General features: G+C 37.6%; 2 protein-coding genes across 4 annotated transcripts in view; one reads left to right on the top strand and one right to left on the bottom strand.

The window, feature by feature from the left end:
- cep89 (centrosomal protein 89) overlaps positions 1–24,148 on the top strand; it is a 73,548-nt gene that overhangs the window by 46,606 nt on the left and 2,794 nt on the right. For all 3 annotated transcript variants that reach the window (XR_009272263.1, XM_058783352.1, XM_058783351.1), the window contains exon 19: positions 16,279–16,448. Coding sequence is in view for 2 of the 3 variants with exons in the window: in XM_058783352.1 (XP_058639335.1) it covers positions 16,279–16,448 (170 nt within the window). In the remaining variant the exon portion in view is untranslated. The remainder of the gene's footprint in view (positions 1–16,278; positions 16,449–24,148) is intronic.
- Positions 809–16,266, bottom strand: zgc:165481 (uncharacterized protein LOC100073327 homolog). The gene is made up of 2 exons (XM_058783353.1): positions 16,124–16,266; positions 809–2,154 (listed from the first exon to the last, which is right to left on the bottom strand). Exon 2 carries the CDS (start codon positions 2,138–2,140, stop codon positions 1,367–1,369), a length of 774 nt encoding a protein of 257 aa, XP_058639336.1. The 5' UTR covers positions 2,141–2,154; positions 16,124–16,266; the 3' UTR covers positions 809–1,366.

Here is a 24,148-nt window from a genome sequence, read left to right as displayed (position 1 = left end):
TAAGTCTAATAAATGTTAAAATTGATAGCTCTCAATTATACTCTAATGTTGAATGGCTATAGTCAATGGTTAAATACTGGGGGGAGCAATTTTATAGAGAAATCAGTATTGGTATTGGTATATACTGGCCTTCAGTCAAAAGAAAAAGATGCCATTAAAAAAATATATTGTCTTTGTTGTTTGTACATTAATTTGAAGATTGAATGTGGAATTATTGCAATATAAAAGTATATTTAAAAACTTTAATGTTAGGTGCGATTTAATCTCGATTAATTTCAGAAAAATGTGCGATTAATTTGTTCTTTTTTTTTTTTATCGATTGACAGCACTAATCAAAACATTTATGGATAAGCAAAAAGAGCACTGATTTTGATTGAGATTTTTCTCTTGACTACATCACATCAACTGTAGCTGTGAGATTCACAGTCATGCAGAAAATGGCACTCTCTTCAAATGCTCCTAGCTGTAGGCCAGGTGTCATTGAGTTTAGATAACATCTTCCACTCATCTCGTGCAATAGCGCATGTTTTCCCCCTCCTTCCCTGCACTCTAGCACATGCAGTGTTATATGGACTCTTTGTGCTCTGTTATTGAATTCCAGGAGCGTTTTCATTGTGTCAGCTCAGCCAGGAAGTATAGAAGACCATTTCAATTTGTGTCACTACATCAGATCTCAATGGGACATTTTCACATTCTGATATCAATGAGAGAAAATCTCTAGTGTGTAGTATGACATTGGTTACAGTTGTGATTTCCATAGATGGACAGAACAACAGTATGGGTCAAATCTCTTTATTTTAAGGCCCCTTCTTCCATTAGTGGTTACCCACCGCTTCACTTTGTAATACCTACAGTAGAAGTCTTTATCCAGACAGACTAGTCAAGTCTTAAAATGTAACAGTGCTGCTCGTGGAGCATTTTCGTTGAGAATCAGGGCACGCAGTTTATTTCACAGCGATGAAAATCAGCCACAATAAAACTTTATTCTTTATGGCCCATCCGCTCTGCCTCACGCTGTACACACAAAGTCTATCCGCTCCACTTTGATAAACTCCCACTCGTGCATCATCATCTGCTCTGTATGGAGAACATTTCTAAGGTCAGCTTTTTTACTTCAGAATGAGCTTGAAGGGTGTGTGCAGGAACTGTTAAGCTAATAGTGTTTCCTCCAGACTGACCTTCCTCTTTAATGCTTAACCCGTCCTCTTATCACAGCTGCTTGTACACATCCCTTCCTAGCAAGATGGTACAAATTGCATTTGATTTGCAGCGAGGAGATTCAGATGCCTAGAGTGTATTTTTATCTCCTGTCTGTATTGTGCGATGATGTAGCCTATGATTTTCACTGGGGCCTGTTTTGTACCAGTCACCCCCTGTTGGAGCAGTCGCACATGCCTTGGCACAGACACTGGCAGAAGCCGTAGACCAGACAGACTGTGAGACTGGACGGCACCAGACTCACGCACACAATCCCCAGAGTCACTCTCTGGATCACCAGCAAGTAGATGCCAAGCGGCAGCGAACCGAAATAGAAAAAGCCCAGCAGCCACACCAAGACTCGTGGCACGTGATTGCAGAACTTGGACAGTGCGTCTTGGTCCATTGCACCGCTGTTAGATGCTACGGAGACTGAGTCCAGACTGTTGTCGCCGTAGTAGTCAGAGCTGGCGTTTTGGCTGGGTGAGCGCTGCTGGTCCCGTTGCACCTCCATGATGGTGATGACCAGGCAGTTGGAGGAGTCGTGGGATGGACTCTCGTTGGAGGATAGGCTCTTGGGTGTCAGCACTACCTCCTTACTGTGGTCCGAGCTCCAGGACTTGTCCCGCACGGCCAGACGGGACATGATGTTTGAGTCGTCTGGCAACCCGGCCACTTCATACTCGCTGACCTGCGTCTCGTGGCGGCAGAAAGGGCAGCTGATGGTGCTGGAGCAGTCCCCCATGTCCAGGATCTTATTGAGGCATCTGGCGCACACGCGATGCAGGCAGTCCAGAATCTTGGGCTTGCGGCTGTGTGCATTGAAGCGCTGGTAGCAGATTTTGCACTCCAACTCATCGTTGGTGGTGCTGTTGAGGCTGGTGTTAGTATTGGCACTGGCATTAGCGGAGCTCTCCTCCGGTCCAGCCTGAGCACAGCTCATCGTGGCCTCATGCTCTGGGGAAACAAGAAAAGGATGTTAGCACAGAATACGACATCATGCACAGTTACAGTGAAACAGTATAAAATTACAGTGATTTTTAAAGTTTTAAAGTTCTCAAGACGTAAGGGGTAAGATTGAATTTTTCTTTTGACAAAAGATTTCAGTAAATCACATTTATTACATTTATTGAGTGGCTATGCTTTTTGTGAGATTTATTATCTCTGAATAATTTTAAGGTTATTTGTTTGTCATTGGATAATAGTGATCTGTTTATTGTTGTGGATGCATACATTTGTTTAGATTTGTACTATAACAAATGTTGTTAATATTTTGAAATGAATAATTAGAACTTTAGGGTAATAAACAATTTGGACATAATGTTCCCAGTGGCATGTTGTTGCTGGTGTTTTCTAATGTAATTATCTAATGTAATGATACCACAATTCAAAATAATTTGAATTTTTTTTAAGTATAGAACTAATTTATCAAAATGCATACATGTTTATAGAATATTTCATTTAGACTTTGGTTAATTCCTTTTTCCAAAAAACAGTGAATCATATGTATTTTAGACTTTTTGCAGGTTTTACTAGGTCATCATCTTACCCCTATTCATAATTTAATTTTGTTCTAAAAAATTGGGTTGACCAATATCAGATCATCAAAATTAACAAATCTTTATTCAAGTCATTTTGTTCATTTAAGTGGTTTTAAATGTTGTACTTTTAACGGCCACATTTCCCAAACATATCCACCTACACAATCTTGATCATATCCCGAATTAAAAAATCATTATAATGCAGCCAAAGATAATTTACAGGGAACATAAATAATTACTTTTCATTTGTCACATGATAGACACAATGAATGGATCGTTCGTGAATAACCCATCACTATTGACCAAGCAAATTGGTCCATTTATTTACCTTATTTATTGGGTGATTCATCATCCATTTTGTAGATGCTAAACTTGTCTCTAAATATGTTACAGTTTAACAGTAAATACAGTTTTTAAGGGGTAAATCTGCCCCAATGTCAGCTTGATAAGTGTCCTTCAAATTATATAATAGTTTACTGGATTTTCTCCTTATTATTAATCTATGAATATTAGATCTTGATTATTTTTTGTCAGGATAAAACATTTTATCCACCATTTATATCAAGTTGAAATAGGCTGTCCTTAAGAATGAATGACATTATGACAACAGTAAACAAATCTGTGGGTTTAGTCACTGTTAGGGTTGGGTATCGTTTGGTTTTTTCTCGATACCGGTGCCAAATCAATACTTTTAAAATGGTATCGGTGCCTAAACGGTGCCTGAACCCATACTTAAAAATAATAAAAAATAAATAAAATTACCAATTAATAATTGGATTGGCCATTAGCACTAAACACATGATGTCTTTTTCATTCATACTGGATGCCAGAGGGCGCCCTCGCACAAAAAATCCTCATATCCAGTCACAGAAGTAGCGGAACTTGTGAAGCTCCAGGAAATCCCAAATATGGACAAATGCATTGCTATCGCTGTAACTGAGTAAACAAGATATAAATGTTTTGAATGATAAAACAAATACAATAAACACTCGACTACGACAATGTATAGTTTATCTGTGTTATTCAAGCCATCTCTGGTATTTTCATAATAATTAAGTATATTTATAATCCATTGCCAATCGATGTATTAGTAGCCTATGGAACATTTTCTGCCTTATTCTGTGACAAGAAGCTACATCAGATCACAAAAGGAAGCATTTAACTGGTGTTGTGGACTAAAAAGGTTATAATGTTCTCTTTTGTTGGACAACAGGTTTAAAAACGTGAATACAAGAGAATTTTAGCTTTAGGCATTTTAATTTAAGAATGTTTAGTTTAGCTATTTAATGGAGGGCTACCTGCTGCCGTCAGAGCAAGTGCAATCTCTGCATTCACGCGCTCCTCGGATGCTCTAATTTCCCGAGTTGTGCTTTTAAGTTGGAATGTGAAAACGGCACGCTCGCGTTATTACAAAGATTTGTTGGACTTGTATTATTAGAGCTTTCCGACTTGAGTTCACGTACATTTTCTCAGTCGGGAATTATTTTTCACATGAGGTGCCGGTGATGATGCTTCTTACGTTCGTTTTGGAGAAACAAAGGACAAATATTTCAATCGATCGCTCAGGCATGGCATCGAAATCTCCGCTCTGATTCGGTTCTAGTACATACCGGTTACATAGGTACCGGTGCCATATTGGTACCAGGTTTCGGTACCCAACCCTAGTCACTGTAGGTGATTTCATACAGGAAGAGGTGTGTTATGCAATCATGCATTAGTGCATTGTTAGCGTGACTGTAATATACTAACACCCATGCTATTAAGTCTTCATAGGAAGCTTCCTTCTGTGCCACATGGGTGTTTTCAATGTCTTATTCAGTCTGCATCTCTCCAAAGGCCTAATTAGGCCACATTGTTAATTGCTCTTTGTGAAATTAATTACGGAAAGAAACGTGGGATCAACGTGGCGATTTTGCGTCATTGTCTTGCGGAGCCAACTGTTTTTGTTTCCTTAATGTCACCCAGCCGTTGTTATACTGGAGGAAGAAATGGCAATTGTTGGAGGAATGAAATAGTGGCCCTTTGGGCAAAGAGCATGCTCCTCCAGCATACAAACCTCTCTGTATTATTAATGACAACAATGCCCGTGCATAATTGTATTTCTGAAAGGAATTTGTTTTGCTTTGCTGGATAGAAAATAGCCAGCAGAGGCTCTCAGTAGAAGCCCAATAAAGAAACATGATTGCAGGCTGTTTAGTGTTCAGACTGTATTTGCAGAGCATTTTCAGATCATAGATTAACAGACTCACTGTTTCCAGTCCCTTTTCAAATGACATCATCCATTTTTCAGATGCATATCAGTGTGATTAAAAATACAAAACATGCAACTTTTGCTGGAAATGAGTGTGAATGAGAATGGCAAGCATTGATTGATGCAGAAATGGTAATGTACTGCAGTATTTGTGACTCTAGTGTGTATTGAGGCATGAAAGCTTTTCTCTTTTTTTTCTCTTGCTCTGTTCTTCTTTCTCTCCTTCCCTTTTTCCTGGCAGTAATGACATATGGTGTTTTAACATGCTTTTCAGAGGACAGATGTGTTCTGAGTTTTCTTACATTTCAAATCTAATATAAGAAGCTCATTTGTAGCTTAAATGGACAAAACCAATTTTGTAATTGTATCTCACAAAAAGCATTGAAATGGGGACCTAATGAATGTCATGGATTGTAAATTATAAATGTTACATAGGCCATTTTATATCACTCAGGAGAGTAGTATGTTGACGTGTACTTGGCGCAGCAATCTTCTTGGAAAAATCTGTTAGTAGAAGGATGAGTTGGCACATAATTCATCTACAGTCGAGTAATCAGAATATTCCTGGAGTGTTTTTCTATTATTGTTGGAATACTCTCTCAGCAGACAGAGATTCTGCAATGACAAACATCTGAAAAGGCATAGGCTAATATTCAGTGCATCTCTGTGCTACATAAATACAGCACTACTATGCAAAGTGAGCAAACGCAGACACCGTTTTGAGAAACGTATTTGAATATTTCCTCTTATGCATAAGCCTTACACCTTTGCAGAGGTTTTAACATTAACAGTGGACTCGGTTTATGATTTAGCACATTGTTCTTTCACCTTCATGGAAACATTAACCCTTACAGAACATTTCTGAGCTGCTCTTTGGGAGAGATGATTTCATGTTCCCTTGTAATTATGTGTGAGACTGCTTCGAGCCTGACTGCAGGTTTTCTGTTCTCCCGAACTAACAGTGCAATCTAGTTAGTTAACAGGAACGTGTTGTAGTCCAGACTGCCGAGTTCACAAATAAATAAAATGGTCTTTTGTTCTTGCTGAGTCCCACTGGATATTAAAGCTTGTGCTCACACAATGAAGCAGACACAGGCGTTGCAGTTTTGTCAGCACACATAGGGATCACAGTTTAATTCTTTTATTGCTATGTGCTTGAGCTGCTTGAGTGATGTTACATGCGTATTACAACCGGCCCATTCCAACCTACTCTACAATTCAAAGGCTAGGTGTCAATTATTTTATCAGGAATACAGTAAAAACAGCAATATTGTGTAATATAATTTTTATGTATTTTAAAATGTAATTTATTTCTATGATGCAAAGCTGAATTTTCAGGAGCCATTACTCCAGTAGAGTTATTGTTATCAATATTAAAAAAATGTGCTGCTTAATAATATATATATTTTTTTTTTCACAATTCTTTGATGAATAGGAAGTTCAAAGGACAGCATTTCTGCAAACCGTAAAAGGCATTTTCTAACAAGAAGGACATTTATCATGCTTACGGCCACTGAAAAGTCAGTTGTCCACTACTGGCTAAATGGCAGCCCTACCTTCATATTTTAACCTGCTTGACAGACTACAACTCTTCCTTTCCACCAAATGCTGTTGTGACGTGTCCCAATCGATTTTTGGGTGAACTATCCCTTTAAGATAAAATAAAGCCCTTGAGTCACTCTCACATACTGCTTATTGGTTAAACACTTAGCATCTCTAGTAATCATACTCCAGGAGATGTGCAGTGTGTGAATCAAAGCTCCTTATTGGAAAGATGTCAGCAAGAATTCTTTACGTCACATACAGCAACACACACAGTTCATTAAGTCGCTTTCAAGTGCAATCACTTAGACTTCTTAAATTTAGCCGCCTCATTCATCTTGCTCTCCAGAGGCCTGAGAATCCAAAGTCAATTCAATTATTTAGACCATCTTGTATATGTAAGATGCAAGGTGCAGAGAGAGGGAGAGAAAACTGTGAGTGCTTATCTGTTTTAACAATAATGGCAATGCTATTTAAAGCTCTGTTCAATCATTTATAGTTGATGATTATGAATACCTTATGAATAGTGAGCTACAAAGGGAAGCTCACTGGATGCTGGGATCTGCTCTTAAGGCACATGCGGATTTATTAATATTTCATTACTCAGGGCTGTGGTTTGAAATCCTGCATGACCAATCCTTTATTTCTGAAGCCAGACACACAAATTCTAATACTGTGCAAAAATGATTAAAACTAAAGTTCTGTATTAGGCTGTATTAGAAGCTAAGTTGACTCTGTATATCTTGAGTCTGGCATTGAGTGGGTTAAATCAAATAGGGTGGTGGCTCTGTCTACCCCTAAACCAAATAAATCCTCATTTTCAGCCAAGTTCATCTTCTCGATAAACCAGACTGAGCTCATCATCTCATAACTATGACATTCAATATGATCATTCGTTCACTAATACTATAATGCTGCATCATTGTGTATTGAATGTGATAATTTACCTCATTAGGTTGGACAGCAAATCTTATAAACAGGCAGTAATGTCTTTGTAACATCTTTAATTCTTGTACTTTCAGGGTAGGGATTCAGAGCACAGGAAATAACAGTCTGCTGCTTTTCAATCACTTATAGAAAAGTGGGACAAATTAAGAAATACCTCAGTGACAGAAATTCAGTGCTCTCTTTCATTCAAGCTATTCATCCAACTCTTTATTGATTTCTGAAAGTGATTACTGAGATTAAAAATAGTTACATCACAAGTTTACATGGTCTCTTCTCATAATCATGTGTCATTTCACAGATGTTTAACTGCGTATCAGGCTCAGGCTGCACATGCACACTCTCTTGTGCTGAATCTTCAGCTTGAACACAGCATTGAGAAAGTGTTTCTCGCTTGCACTGTCCAATCTTTGCTACTTACTGTCATCTTAAAGAGCATGAGACTGAATTCATTTTGCAGCGAGGTCTGCACAGTTATAGGGAATCTGAAATGCTTTGTATTGCAATAACATGTTTGTCTCTGTGGAGAGATTACCAGGGAATGAAGGGATGGAGATGAAGATAGAGCGAACTGAGCTTTTCAAAAGACAGTGGAAGTGTATTTAGTTGGGCCCTTTTCAAAAGTAGATTGCAGGTCTGTGCTGCTAATCTGTTCTGCCAGTTAAAATAATTGGATCCGCACAGTATGTCAGGCCATTTGATTAGGGCCATGTCATTATTCCTGTACTCTGAGAACAAGAGAATGAAATGTATTTGCCACCGCTGTGACACAATCTTCATATGCACACAGGTAAACATTTGTTCCTGCATTTGTTCAGCTTCTGTCAAGAAGTTAAATGTTTCTTTTTGTGCCTGAGGATGAATGCATGTTATGTGGATTGCATATATGCATGTGTATGCTTTCATTTATGTATGTTTATGTGTAAAGTAAATTAATTCATAGTTGTGCCATCATTGTGTTGGCATACTTGTTTAATTTAATTTTGTTCTTTCTAGTGAATCAAGAGCACAAGTGCAAACCAGTGTAGTTCATTTTCCAAATGAATGACTCTGAGTTGGTTCTTTTTAGTGATTCAAACACATTAATTCAGTAGTTACTGACTTGTTGTTCAGTGCTTAGTCAAAGATGCGCATGATCTGTTTTATCAATAGTTATGAATGACATATGGCACTACATGTTTTTTAATTATTATTGTTGTTAATATATAGTTTTAGGCCAATAATTGGATTGTTTTCGTGACACTTCTGAAAAGAGGTGAAAGATTTCATAATTTGGCAATATTATTTCCAAATGTTTATGTAAAAGTGAAAAATAAATCATTAATAGAACTGTAACTGAAACTAGAACTGAAAAATTACAATGACCCAGAATGAATCGTTAAATACTATACAATTTTCATCACCACTCAACAAACAGAAAAAGAAGGTAGAATCTTTTTCCTGAAGGTGTGAAGCTATCTTTCGCTTCCTAAATGACGTGTGATCCCTGCAGGTTTCAGTTGCATTAACAGTGTGCTTATCAACCTGTTTACCTGTATTTCTGCCTGTCAGTTATACATGTGTTATATCAACCTGTCAGAGAGCAGATGCATCTGGGGGTTTGATGCTTTTGTTAAGGTATGTATTAAATACATTTTGAATCTACAGTATCAAGCCTGAGGGTTTTAGTATATTAAAGATTGCTCACTAACACATTTAGGATTGGTATTATCTAGAGGACTAAAACTCAATCTGTCTGAGATTATTACTGTAGGTTTACATTACTGTAATCTTTCAATGGTACCTGTCTAATAAGTCAAGTATGGTGACCCATACTTGAAATTGGTGCTCTGCATTTAGCCCATCCAAGTGCATCCAATTCCTGCCGGTGCGAGAATCGAACCGGCAACCTTCAGGTTACAAGCCCGACTCCCTAACCATTAGGCCACGACTACGACTAATACATACCAGATCTCATAGACAACCTTAGTGACAGTGCTGTGGGTGTAGAAGTCTTCATCTTCCTGACTCAAACAGATGCCATAGATCACGTATCCACTATGTTTGTACGTAACAAGTCCCTAAGGGAAGTAGCTGCTCTGTAATGTGTGTGTGTGTGTGTGTGTGTGTGTGTGTGTGTGTGTGTTGTTTGTAGCAGCCCTAACACACAAGTCCCTAAGCAGGGCCCTTGGCTTCAAAGATGCTTTTGTAACAAGGATTTGAGGAAAAAAGCCTCTGTAGGTTTGGTGTCTAAATGGAAGTTATGTGGGAGATGGGGAATAGATTGGATAGAGAGAACGAGTTAAATGTATTTATTTCGATTTTCTACTGAATTTAGGGTCATTTGCAGTTCACAGCTGAGCTGAAGAGAAGCACACCTGAAAGAAGCCAATAATAGCTGCATAGAACACGACAAACACATATGCACATCCACATTTTTGATTCTCAGACCTTAGGACATATTATAAATGCAGCCTACCCTGTTCATCACACTTTTGCTATTATCTTTTCAACTTTCATTTGAAACTTTCATTGAAAGTCTCTGCATTCTTCAGTAAATTGACCTCAGTCTGCCCCACCTTTCCCTCTGGAATATGTGTGGATTCTTTCAAAAGCACAAATTAGTTTGATTACTTTAGTCACTTAGACTGTCTTGACCTCCTACCGCATGTCAGGGACCTCAATCACAGCAGCCTTCACATTATGGATCTCATCTGACACATCAGATGCTGATCTACACTTCTTACAACACTTCATTTACTGCATTGGCTTCCATGCTCATTATGATTAATCTCCACGTTTCAAGTATTGAACGGTGTTTACATCCATTCTGTGATTATTAGATAAACTACCATTCAGAGTTTGGGGTCAGTGTTTTTTTTTTTTTGAAAAGTAAAGTGACAATATAGACATTTAGAATCTTATAAAAGATTTATATTTCAAATAAATGCTGTTCTTTTGAACTTTCTATTCCACAAAGAGTGAGGCTAGAAAATTGTTAGGGATGCACTGATAGGATTTTTTTGGGCCGATACCAATACCGATTTTAACAAACAACTATTGGCCGATTCTGATACCGATATTGGTCAATTGCATAAAGCAGGACTTAAAAACTTTTCGATTGGTTCACTCCGAGCAGAACTGGTATTTAAAAGTTTCTGTTCCTGTTCCTGTTCCTCTGTATTATTGCCATTCCAAAACCAGTTTGAGTAGAAAAAATACCGGTTAATAACGTTATGTATTTTTTTTTTTTTTTACATTTTCTTTGCCAGTAATAATAATAATAATAAAATAATGATAATAATAATAAAGTACAGCATTTTCTTTACTCAATAATAAAAAAAAAAAAACATAAGTCTTGATGTTTGCAGCATGGATAAAAAAACGCTACTCCTATAAGCGTTTTGAAAAGGAAAAACTGCCTATATTAATAGTCTGTACGTCACATTTTATTATTCCAGTTGGAAATAATGTAGGCTAAAATACCAGTAAATAAAGCAAAATATTTACAAACAACACAATTATATGAGGCGCCTTTATAGGGCTTAAATCAAACTTGACTCATGAAAACACATGAGATGCTTGCATACACATATGAAGCAGTCACACGTATACTAAGTGCTCAAACAAATATATATGAAATGCATGCACACACACACACACACACACACACACACACACACACAATCTCTCCGCACACACATATACATTTATTTATTTATTGTATCTTGGATATATTTTAGAGTAGTCAATGTGCAGCTTGTATAGAAGTACAAATTTACTGTCCTCTAAATATAACTCAACATATAGCCATTATTGTCCAAATAACTGGCAATAAAAATGAGTACACCCTAAGTGAACATGTCAAAATTGTGCCCAAAATGTCAATATTTTGTAGGGGCATCATTGTTATCTAGCACTGCCTTAATCCTCCTGGTCATGGAGTTCACCAGAGCTGCGCAGGTTGTTGCTGGGATCCTCTTCCACTCCTCCATAATGACATCATGGAGCTGTTGGATGTTAGACACATGGTGCTTCTCCACCTTCAGCTTGAGGATGCCCCACAGGTGTTCAATAGGGTTCAGGTCTGGAGACATACTTGGCCACTCCATCACCTTCACCTTCAGCTTCATCAGCAAGGCAGTTGTCTTCTTGGCGGTGTGTTTGGGGTCGTTATTATGTTGGAAAACCGCCGTTCGGCCCAGTTTCTGAAGGGAGGGCATCATATTCTGCTTCAGAATGTCACAGTACATGTTGGGATCCATGTTTCCCTCAATAAACCGCAGCTCCCCAGTACCAGCAGCACTCATGCAGCCCCAGACCATGAAGCTACCACCACCATGCTTGACTGTAGGCAAGTGGTACTCCTCACCAGGGCATCGCCACACATGCTGGACACCATCTGAGCCTCATCAGATCAGCCTCATCTATCTTAGTCTCATCAGACCACAGGACATGGTTCCAGTAATTCATGCTCTTGGCCAGGTTGTCTTCAGCAAACTGTTTGCAGACTTTTTTGTGAGCCAGCTTCAAAAGAGGCTTCCTTCTGGGATGACAGCCATGCAAACCGACTTGTTGCAGTGTGCAGCGTATGGTCTGAGCACTGACAAGCTGACCTTCCGCTTCTGCAACCTCTAAAGCAATGCTGGCAGCACTCATGCGTCCTGTTTTTTGAAGTCAGCTTCTGCACCTGAAGCACAGCACAAGGACTCAACTTCTTTGATCAACCCTTGCGAGGCCTGTTCCGAGTGAAACCCGTCTTGGAAAACCTCTGTATGCCACTGTACTGTAACTCAGTTTTAGGTTGTTACTGATCTTCTTATAGCCTCGACCATCTTTGTGGAGAGCAACAATTCTAATTCTCAAATCCTCAGAGAGTTCTTTGCCATGAGGTGCCATGTTGAACATCCAGTGGTCAGTATGAGAGAATTGTACTCAAATCACCAAATTTCAACTGCTCTAAAACAAGATACACAAATTTGTATGGTCCTGTCAAGCAGACAAAAACATGAACATGATGAATAGGACATGTGGCTTTGCATGGTTAAACGACATATAGCTGTTTTCACGTAGGGTGTACTCACTTTTGTTGCCAGCTTATTTGACAATAATGGCTGTATGTTGAGTTATATTTAGAGTAAATTTGCACTGCTATACAAGCTGCACATTGACTACTCTAAAATATATCCAAGTTTCATTTGTGTAGCATTGTCCCTTGAGAAGATATACAAAAATTTTTGCTGAAATGTGAGGGTTGTACTCACTTTTGTGAGATACTGTATATATATATATATATATATATATATATATATATATATATATATATATATATATATATCTATATATGAGGAGACGCGAACAAGCACACACAAACTCCCCACACATATACACATATGAGACGCGAACAAACTCTCCGCGCACATAGGCCTATATATATGAGATGCGAACAAACACACACAAACTCTCCACGCATATACACATGTGAGACGCGCACAAACTTTCCGCGCACATAGGCCTATATATATATATATATATGAGACGCGAACAAACACACACAAACTCTCTGCGCATATATACATATGAGGCACGCACAAACTTTCCGCGCACATAGGCCTATATATATATATGAGACGCGAACCAACACACACAAACTCTCCGTGCATATACACATATAAGACGCGCACAAAGTCTTCGCATCCCTAAAAATTGTTTCATAAAAATATTAAGCAGCACAGTTGTTTTCAGCAAATGATAAGAAGAAATAATAAGAAATGTTTTTTGTGCACCACATCAGCATATTAGAATGATTTCTGAAGCATCATGCGTCACTGAGGATTGGAGTAATTCAACTTTGCCATTTCAGAAATAAATTACATTTTAAAATATATTAAAAGAGAAAACAGTATTTTAAATTGTAATAATTTACAACATTGTTTAAAGTATTTTTGATTAAATAAACCAAATAAACTTTGACTTTTGAACAGTAGAGTATATATTGTATTATTTTCTAAAATATATATTGTGTATTATATATAATAACAACAGAATGGCAAAACACTTTCTGTTTGTTGTGTTTAAAAATCCATTAAATATCATGCTGTCAGGCTGTGAATGTAAAAGTGCAAGGAAATTCTATCAAAATTAGTAGAGGTGCTAAACGTCATGTTTCAGTTGAGCTTTGGACTGATGGGTGGCATTCAGGTGGAAAGCAGCAGTGAGACTGCAGTGAACATGAGCCTTAATGAAAACTTTTCCAACATCAGGAGTCTCCAGGCAACCACCATGGTTACGATGGGGTAGTTCATTGAGTCATACTACACCGACGTCTCTACCTTTGTTGTCCATACTAACATGAACAAGCCTAATTAAAGAGGTTTAACTCACAACGTCCACACTTGTCTTCATTAAAAACCACCAGATTACCAGTACAAACAGTTTTGTCAATTAGAAATGTTTACTGCCTTTTACTTAAAGAGCTGAAATATCAGTTGTGAAACTTAAAAAAGCTGTAAAAGCAACCCAGAAGCTTAGTCATCTGAAAAGAGACTACAAACCAAAGTCTTATACATTTCTGTTTATATTCAGAAATATTCTATATAATACTATATAATATAATACAGTTTTTAATTCTATTATTACAACATCATTTTCAGAAGTACACAGATACAGGACGCATTCATTCTAGAGAGAGCTAAGGAGACGTAGAGCAAACGATTGCAACAGGACACTGACATGCTCTTTAAAAACAACTATTTAAAATACACAACACATTGGAAAATGTGACTCCAAAAGAACTCCCTTCAAGCCAGTTATGACGAAAATAGTGCACCTGCTTATTATGATAATTACAGTAATCTACAGGGGGCACGAAAAGATGGCCTTTGAGGTGTTTTGAGGTCATTTTCTCCTTGAGAATAAAAAAAGATCTTCTTAAGTCTAACCTCTGGTTGAATTACAGTTGACAGGTCGAACTTCCCAAGGGATTCCCTACATTGTTTAGCCTCATTCTGAACACTGCCTAAAAGAATGTGGCCTTGAGTTGGGCCTTTTCATTTTGACAGCACTAGTTTTGGCATAAAATGCCCTAGGAGCTCCTAGGAAGAAGTTTTGTATGGAAAAGTTCAAAGTTCAAAAGAGAATAAAAAAAACTCTCTAAAGACAGAAAAACTTAAAAACAGAAGTGAAATATCCAAACTGCAAATGGATGCTGCTGCTAACAGCTCCAATTGACAGATTTACCCTGATGGTAAGAATTTCATGGCTAAATCAGTATAGCCACACCTGTTATCACAAGCTCAATTGAATATATCACAGTGATATGAATAAAATGACACCACAAACTGAAATCACATTGGCAGATGCACCACCCACTGCAGTCCACCACATGTCACTGAAATCACTTCATGTTGCCACATTTGTTTGCAATACTAGTTCCAGTTCTCCTTAATGGTTTTGTGGTTTGTGTGGTGGCTGCTCAGATACTGATTGAAATGATCAAGACAACTCTAACATCTCACTGAGGTTTTGGAAGAAGAGAATGGGAACAGACAACCAGAGAGAGTCCGAATTGCTGTAATTGAATGCTCACACACACATGCACTGAAAGAGCTGTTGACTGAGGCATGTTTGTGTGGAGTGTTATTGATCGATGTGTGAGGGAAAGCTTGGACCTATGTGTTCTTAAACCCCACAGAAGACAGTCAAACCTCTCTCTCTTGCAAACACACACACACACACACACACACATAATCTCTCTCTCCACACATGCTAATTCTCTGCTTGTAGCAGATATGATAACACAGGGTTAAATACATTTTTACATTTATGTGCATGTGGAAATTTTCTTCCCGGTTATTATTAGATCATCATTTGTGAATTCCTCCCTCTGGGTTTTGATCTCTGAAGGAAATCACATTTGTGCCTAACATCAGTTAACAAGGAGCACAACTCTCAGCATCCATTTATCTGTCGCTCTATTTCTTTCCCATTTATTCTATCCATTTTCTTTCCTCTCCTTGTTTTTCTTTGCACTTCTTCTTCTCATGAGATCCATCTCATATCCTCCCCGGTGTCATAGGCATTTATGGACTGAGCATATCTGACTACTCACGTTTCCTCATGCGGCTGTAATTGTCTTATTGCCCTCTGCTATATGAAGATGATTTACATCAACAGGCTGCCTCTCGCTGGAAACCACAGGAGCTGCGCAAATGTGTATGTTTGTTAATCTAAATGGCTCACATCTGTTTTAGCAGCAGACAAGCCAACATCTGTTCCTCTCCATAACGCATCTGCCCTGAGCCTGCAGTTCAACATATCACTGCAGATCTCTGCTTCATTCATCTACATTAACTGTGTTTCATTTCTCCTGTTTTATTCTTAATTGTGTGTGTGTGTGTGTGTGTGTGTGTGCACCCAGGTTCATTTTTCATCCACAAGGTTGGAAAAGCTTGGGTAAAAATATTCCCTCATAAAGGTTTTACGATCTGAAGTATTAAACCGTAAATTCACACCTTCTTATTGCTTCAGTATCCTTCCCTTTCCTCTGCGCTCTTCTCTTTCTAGGTAATAATAGTTTCAGTCACTTTTCCTGCATTGGTTAGACTTGATCTAATCCAGACAGATGAACACGTCTCCACACATAATAGCTCTCTTTTTCTAGTCTTACCGTGCTGTGTAGGGTCTTTCTCTGGCTCCTCCAGGGTTGTTTGAGTTATTTTGCTTTGCTTTCCTTTGATTCTTTTTTTAGTTTAAGTGATACTCCACTGTTTTTCAGTGCTCTCCAGCGCAACTGTTTTCATATCTCTCTCCCGGCTGCCCTAGGTGTACAAGCAGCAGGCGTCAGCGAGTGTATGCACTCTGGGTCGGCGTCTGCGCGAGCAGGAGGAGGACTTTGCGGGGAAAGCGGCGAATTATCATCGAGAGATCCGGCACCTGCAGAGCCAACTCAGAGACAGACAGGAACAACTGCACGGAGCTCTGCAGCAGAAGAGGTGATCCTCTCCCTCTCACACATGCACACACACGCACTCTCTCTCCCCCTCTTGCTTTGTGTGAATCGAGGGATGCAGCAGAAGAGGTGAGAGCAGTAGTGGAGCAGCTGTCACAGAGGCACAGACCAATAACAGACAGTGGAGAGAGAGAGGAGGGGCTCTAGACAAGCTGGCACAGCTGCAGACTCATCTGTCTAAATCTTCCATGTACTCTCATAATTGTGAGCTCTCATAATTACATTCAGTTTTCTTTCATTTGCTACTTTGTCTTATGGCCCTGTGTACCTGTTCATTCTTGCAGCTTACTTTTAGTTTGGGGTTTCTGAATAAGACAATTAATCCGTTTCTGGCTGAAATCCTAAAAAAATTATAAATTTTGCTGTACTCTCTCATGCCTAAAAGTTTTTGATATTTTAACAATATTATTGGTAACATTTTACAGTAAGGTTAAATTTGAACTATACTTTCACATTACATATTTATATATTTTTAAATAAATGAGTAATTTAACATAGTTAAAGGTATAGTTCACCCAAAAATGAAAAGTCTGTCATTAATTGCTCACCCTCATGTCTTTCCAAACCCATAAGACCTTCGTTCATCTTCGGAACAAAAGTTAAGATATTTTTGATGAAATCCGAGAGCTTTCTGATCCTCCATAGACAGCATTACAACTATCATGTTCAAGGCCCAGAAAGGTAGTAAGGACATCGTTAAAATAGTCCATGTGACATCAGTGGATCAATTGTAATTTTATGAAGCTACGGGAATACTTTTTTGTGCACAAAGAAAACAAAAAAATAGAGACTAGTAACTTCCAGTCAGTCTCTGCTGCCATTCACAAGACTAGCATTACTCTTGAATGAGCGTTCCTCTGCTTGTAAACGAGTCGCAGCGCATCCGGGTTCTACGTCAGAATGCTGGCTCCTGCATCAGCAGCACCACACACACGCGTCGTGTTACTCATGTGAACTTGTTGAATAAAGTCATTATTTTTGTTTTCTTTGCGCACAAAAGTATTCTCGTAGCTTCATAAAATTACGGCTGAACCACTGATGTCACTTGGACTATTTTAACAATGTTCTTAAAGGGATAGTTCACTCAAAAGTGAAAATTCTGTCTTTAATTATTCACCTTCATGTTGTTCCTTTGTTCATCTTCGGAACACAAATTAAGATATTTTTGAAGAAATCTGAGAGCTTTCTGACCCTTGATGGACAGCAAGGCTAATACCATGTTCACGGTCCAGAAACCTACCCAGAACATCGACAAAATAGTCCATGTTTCATCAGTGGTTCAACCGTAATTTTTTGCAAAAGAACTAAAATAACAATATCCAACCTTTCTTCTTCTCTGCGTCACCCTCGCGCCATTTTGGAGATGTTCTTGGTACGTTACTGGACCTTGAACGTAGTAGGACCCTTGCTGTCAATGGAGGGTCAGAAAGCTCTTGGATTTCATTAAAAATATCTTATTTTATGTACCGAAGATGGACAAAGGACTTACAGGTTTGGAATGACATGAGGGTGAGTAATTAATGACAGAATTTTCATTTTTGAGTGAACTATCCCTTTAATGTATTATGCACAAACATACATTATCCTATATTTATTATTCATTACTTTTTATCAAATCATGTTTCTCAAATGTTTTTATTGGGGTTTATGAATATATAGAGCCTTTTCTTTTGCTTTCTAAATAGCACAAAAGTGTTTCTGTATTTGAGTGCAGATGCCACGGGCAGCCTTGGAGCAGAAGAGGAAAAACTAGTTAAAAGGAAAGATGGGTTTTACATTTCCTTACTCAGTCTTGAAAAACGTCCTTTCCACTTCTTAAAATTATAACCACTTCCTCAAGGCTGACGAGAGCCAATATCCTTTTCAAGGTTGTTATGGCAATGTGTATGGCAGAGTAGAGCTGTTGTGTTTATTATTGTGTTATAAGTCATATGTCACACAAGTTGTGCACACGTGTGTGTGTGTGTGTGTGTGTGTGTGTGTGTGTGTGTGTGTGTGTGTAAAATACTAATAACAAAGAATGTATTGTATGTTAATACTGTATTGTGCAACACGTAACTGCATACAGCACTAACATATCAATAGTCAGTACTAGACAGAAGAGAGACAAATCAGACAGTCAAGGCAGGATAGCGTGTCCACTTTCCAGCTAAGAACAGACACACTCTGATAGACTCAGATCTGCTCTGCTGTCTGGACTGCTCACTTCATCCTCACAAACTATGACACTCACTATTCTTGTTCAGAATTTAAGTCATGTCCAACTCAACTCAGCTCCACTTCTTGCAGTATACTCACTCACCCAGTAAACGCTTACAGTCTCTCTCTCTCTAGCTCACTCTCTCAACACTACATCAAAGCTCATTTTGAAGTCAGTTCCCTACACAAGCTTGAGTGTAAGTGAGGTTTTTTAAATGTCAGCTTTGATACGTCAGTAAAATGCTTCTCCTTCAGAAGAGTTTGTTTTTACGTGGTGTGTGTGTGTTTGAGATTACTTGTGAAGAATATGAAAGGAAATGACAATGACTTTGTTGATATTCACTATGCATTCTCTTACTATGCAGCTGTTCAACCATCTGCTTCAACCACTTGTTTTTTTTTTATGAATGTTTTTGACATTTCATTTTGACGCCAAACTCAATGACTGGAGGGGCTATTGTTCAGGAAGAGATGTGGCATTATTTGACTGAAAAACCCATGGTGATTCACCAAATGATCTTGTTTATGGAGTATGGCCATCACTGCAGCTCGTGATGCTGCTGTTACTCACTGTTTCTCTGTTTTCCTCTGTCTTCACATGAGTGTGTGTATGAGAGTTCGTGGTGAAATGCTTTCTGGTCTAGTTCTGTGTTTGTTTGTAACCCTGTGTGTTGAATGAATGCATTTTTTTTAACACTGTGATGTTCAAAGGTGTAATGAACAGTAATTTAACTGTAATTATTCTCTTATTTTATGTGGGTTTTTCCTTCATTTGTGAATGATTCATAAACACTTACTCACCTGGGCCCTTTTCAATACAAACAGTTTGTAAATAATTGGTAGATTTATTAAAAGATTTATATGCCATGTTCATGCGTTTCCTCAGTGCCTATTAAAATGGGTAAAAAACAAACAAACAAAACAAAACAGAAGAATATAAACAACATTTCAAGTGATTGAGATCGGTAAAGTTTTTTTTTTTTTTTTTTTTTAATTACGCTCCCCACGGCTGTATTCATTGATGAAAAACACAATAAAAACAGAATATTGTAAAATATTACTACAAAAAAAAAATTTCTAAATATATATTTTAAAAGGTTTTTCATTCCTGTGATGGCAAACTGACTAAATTTTCAGCAGCCATTACTCCAGTCTTCAGTGTCACTTGATCCTTAAGAAATCATTTTAATATGCTGATTTGCAGCTTAAGAAACATTTATTATTATTATTAATTTTGAAAACAGTTATGCTGCTTAATATTTTTATGGAAAACATAATTATTTTTTTAGGATTCTTTGATGAATATAAAAAGTAAACAAACAGCATTTATTAAGAATAAAAATTGTAACATAAATATATAATTTTGGAAATATCAGTTTTACTGTCACCTTTGATCAATTTAAGGTATTCTTGCTGAATCAGAATATATATATATATATATATATATATATATATATATATATATATATATATATATATATATATATATATATATATATATATATATATATATATATATATAATTTTTTTTTTTTTTTTTTTTCAAACTAAATCTTATTGACCCTAAACCTTTTAAATTTGAAGACTTAAACTGTTTTCGTAAGACATTTTGAAAAATATCATCTTTTATGTTGGGCAGAAGAAAGAAAGCCACAGAGGTTTGGACTGACAATAAACAATGACAGAATTTAGTTTTTTTTTTTTTTCTTCTTGAGGATTTCACTCAAACTGTGGGGTGGTTTGCAGTGCTGTGTGAGAGCAAAAGTTTAAAGTGTGGGCCAAAGGTGGCCCTCAGTCAAGCTACATGTGGATCCGGAGAGATCTAATCTGGCTAATCTTTGCTGCTCATATTGCTTCTGCAGGCCGCTGAAACATTAGCTTCCAATCATATAGAGATTAGTGTGTGTGCTTTGAGATATATGTGTGAGAAAGAGAGATAAAAAGCTTGGTTATATACTGAAATGTCACCTGGCTGTGAGAGTGAGAACAGAAGGGTGAGAGAGAGAATGAAAAGAGAAAAGAAAGGAAAGATTAATGGACATATCTAAATTACACATGCGTGCCTTGTCAAATTATATGGCCTTCTCGCTTGTATTATTATGGGCACGTGATGTGTCAGCAGTGTCATTTATTGTAATTGATTGCTCCTCATCCCAGCAGTGTTGAGTGACAGCTGTGTGTTGCAGAAGGTCAGAGGTGAACCAAAGAGAGGCCTCTGTCAATTCTAAAACATCCTCATTTTAATGTTCTGTCTTCTCCCACCATTAAACCTTCTCCTGTCTGGTTTTCTACATAAAAACGTTTCTCTTTTTTTTTTCTTTTTTTGGTGCTGTTAAGTGTAGGGGATAGACTCTCTCATGACTAAAGTGCTCAGCTTGAGGTGAACATGGCTGTGTTTTGGATCACTCTGTTGAGTCGACTGACAAGGCTGCCTGAGGAACAATGGAAAAATGTCAGATTTACAAATTACTGCCTGCAAAATGGCCTGTCATTCTAGTACTGTGCAAACCTTTTTTGCAGAAAAGGATAGTTTGATGAATTACAGTTTTGTGGTTTTATCAGTTATGTGGCATCGATTGAAAGAGGGAAAATGCGTACGAATCTAGAAAAGCATAGAGGCGTATTTACCTTACAGAGTATAAAGGAGACATGTTTGTGTGTTTATCTCTCTTTTCATGTTAGTGTTTTAAAAATGAAGGGGTCTGAAAAGGTTTTTGTATTTTGTAGGTCAGAAGGATGTAAGTGATTTTAGCAGAACTGACAGCTGAAAATACACAAATGCATCACATTGATCTCTCTTTTTGGGATTAGTGTTCATGTGTATTTACATCTTTTCTTTCTTTGTTAAAAAAACTCATGCGACACTTTTATGCAATTTAAGACCACAGGGGCCGGTTGCATAAACTGTTTAGACTAGTTTTAAAAAGTTAGTCCTCTAATTTGTTTTCTTCAAGACTGGTCTTATTTGTATTAGAAAAGTATGACTGACTACCCCTTGGCAACTGCTAGTTGGTCAAACTAGTTCTTAAGACACAGTCTTAACATGGTGGTTAAGTTTATGCAACTGGCCCCAGCTGTAGCCCTCGTGATCTCACCCTGTCACGTTGACCCTACCACACTTAATGATGCTCTGGTCTCTCTGGGTACAGACGGGTCTTGACATGTTAAAACATTCATTTGCCTACTAGCCATTCTGTGTGAGCTGCAATCATGCAATATGTGCTGCATGTTGCTCTGCAGTGCATGTCCGGATGAAGCATTGATTTGATATCCACACACCTGGAGTAGAAGATACTTGTTTCTGTATTACATAATATGATGACATTGCTAACCGTGTCTATCACATACATTCAGTCTTTGTCATTCTCTTACACACTCACTCATGTGAGCATAGACGTGTGTGCATGTGTTGGCCATATGTTGATCCACTACAGTGGTGTGGCCGAATCATCCTTCATTAAGTCTGTAATCCATTACACACCACTAATGAATTACATTAGGATTGCTGTATGTGTGTGCACGTGTGTCTGTGTTCATGAGACCGAATTTATTTGTGTGTGTGTGTGTGTGTGTGTGTGTGTGTATTGAATTAATGGTGCTGAGTGGCCATTTCTGCTCCTAATTTAACTTTGTAATGTATAGAAGCTAAATGAACAGATGAGACTGTAAAATGTAGCGTATACTGCAAATTATACTGATTCTTTTGCTATTGTGCATTAGCAAGGCCATGCGATGTTAATAGATTAACTCTTAATTGTGCTGTAATGTTTCCATATCCATAGATATCTTGTGAGTTCAGTGCCATGATACAGTCACAGATGTTTCAGATACACATAGGAATTAATAATGTAACATTAATAGTTAAATATTAATAAAACATTAGTCAGTTGTATTATTTAATATTAATACTAATATTAATATTAATAATTATTAATTTAAGATGTGATTAAAATGTAGATGATTAAGATGCAGATGTTTTATCCAAAGAAACTTGCAAATTAATTTCTGGCTGTGATTTAATGATTTTTGATTAAATATTAGGATCAATAATAAAACTATAATTAATATCTCTGTGCCCTCCACCATACAGTCTGCAACTTGTCATAAAATTGGACCTACTTTATATAAAGTGTCTTTTAACTATCAATTATTTTTACAATGCACTTATTTTACTGAAAAATACATGTATGTAATTGCATCTACAATTCATTTCTGTTGTTACATCAATAATTACATGTCGACCCCTATGCATAAACCCACCCTTAAACCTACACATACCCACCTCAATTACACCAAATGTATTTTGTAATACAACATGAACACAATATGTGCATTGTAACCTAACAATTATTTATTTGTTTGGACAAATAAAAAATATTTTTGGATAAAAATACATAGCACCAATAGCTTCCTGGGCAGCACACAACAACATATAGCACAGTTGAGCTTTGGGCGTCCCGAGTTCGAGTCCCGGTTCGCGGACTTTTCCTGAATAGAAAGTGGGTCCAAAAAACGTTATTTTTAAGTTTTTAATTAATGACATTTTACAGTGTTATTATTGTACATTGTTGTGTTATATGCTGCCTGATAGGGGTAACTGCTCTGTAGACTAGAGCAAACAATGCTTATTGATCACTGGCTGTTTAACTTAATTTTTTAGGTCATGATTTAAACCCAGTTCCCTAAAGTAAGTTTAACAGAAACAAACAATGACTAAACTAACAAAACTTAGTTGATCATGCCTCATCTCGCCTAAGGTATCATCTGAGCCAGGACTCCCACTTTGTGCTTTCTCAACAACCATAGAGTAGATCATGTGGTTACAAACCTAGGTACTTAACAGCTAGGTAATGGAAGAAACCAAGCATGAAGTCAAGATTTCTTAACTCTGACATTAGCCATTCACCAGTAAATTACAGCTTGGTTGATGTGACGTAGATAACTTGTATGGTGTCATTCGAAGTGGCTTTTACACACAGTGACACAGCAGAATGTACCACAACCTCATTACTCAAATTACTACTGCTTCTCAGTGCAGCATTCACAAAGTACTCTCCCATCTGTCTGTGTGTCTCTCTCATTTCTTTTTTAATCTCTTGTAGAAGACTTTGATGCTAAAACCAGCTGGGTCAATATGGTCTCTCTCATCTTTCATCTCCTGATGTTCACCACTCAGACGTGTCACTTCTTTCCTTCACGCCCACTCGCACCCGTCTCTCTGGTCCTCTTCCCTCTCTCTTTTGGCAACTGGGTCATGAGAATGAGAGCGAAAGAAAACACTAGCAATCAATTAGATGGTGAGAGAAGGGCCTGCAGGAAGCATTATTTGAATAATTATTATTCTCTGCCTTGAGTATCTCTCGAGTATTTTAAAAGGATGATATTAGCGCAGAAAAAAGCCATTACGCTATAAACGTTTTTCTGCAAACATTTATTCCTGTCTAGATTATTTATATGCACAGATCAGAATCTATGCATCCATTA

The sequence above is a fragment of the Onychostoma macrolepis genome, chromosome 07, assembly GCF_012432095.1.
Source record: "Onychostoma macrolepis isolate SWU-2019 chromosome 07, ASM1243209v1, whole genome shotgun sequence".
NCBI classification, from domain to species: domain Eukaryota; kingdom Metazoa; phylum Chordata; class Actinopteri; order Cypriniformes; family Cyprinidae; genus Onychostoma; species Onychostoma macrolepis.
This window is presented reverse-complemented; position numbering and strand designations above follow the sequence as displayed.

Excerpts from the sequence above, each read along its gene's own strand:
- zgc:165481 (XM_058783353.1), bottom strand. The coding sequence starts at position 2,140 with ATGAGCTGTGCTCAGGCTGGACCGGAGGAGAGCTCCGCTAATGCCAGT.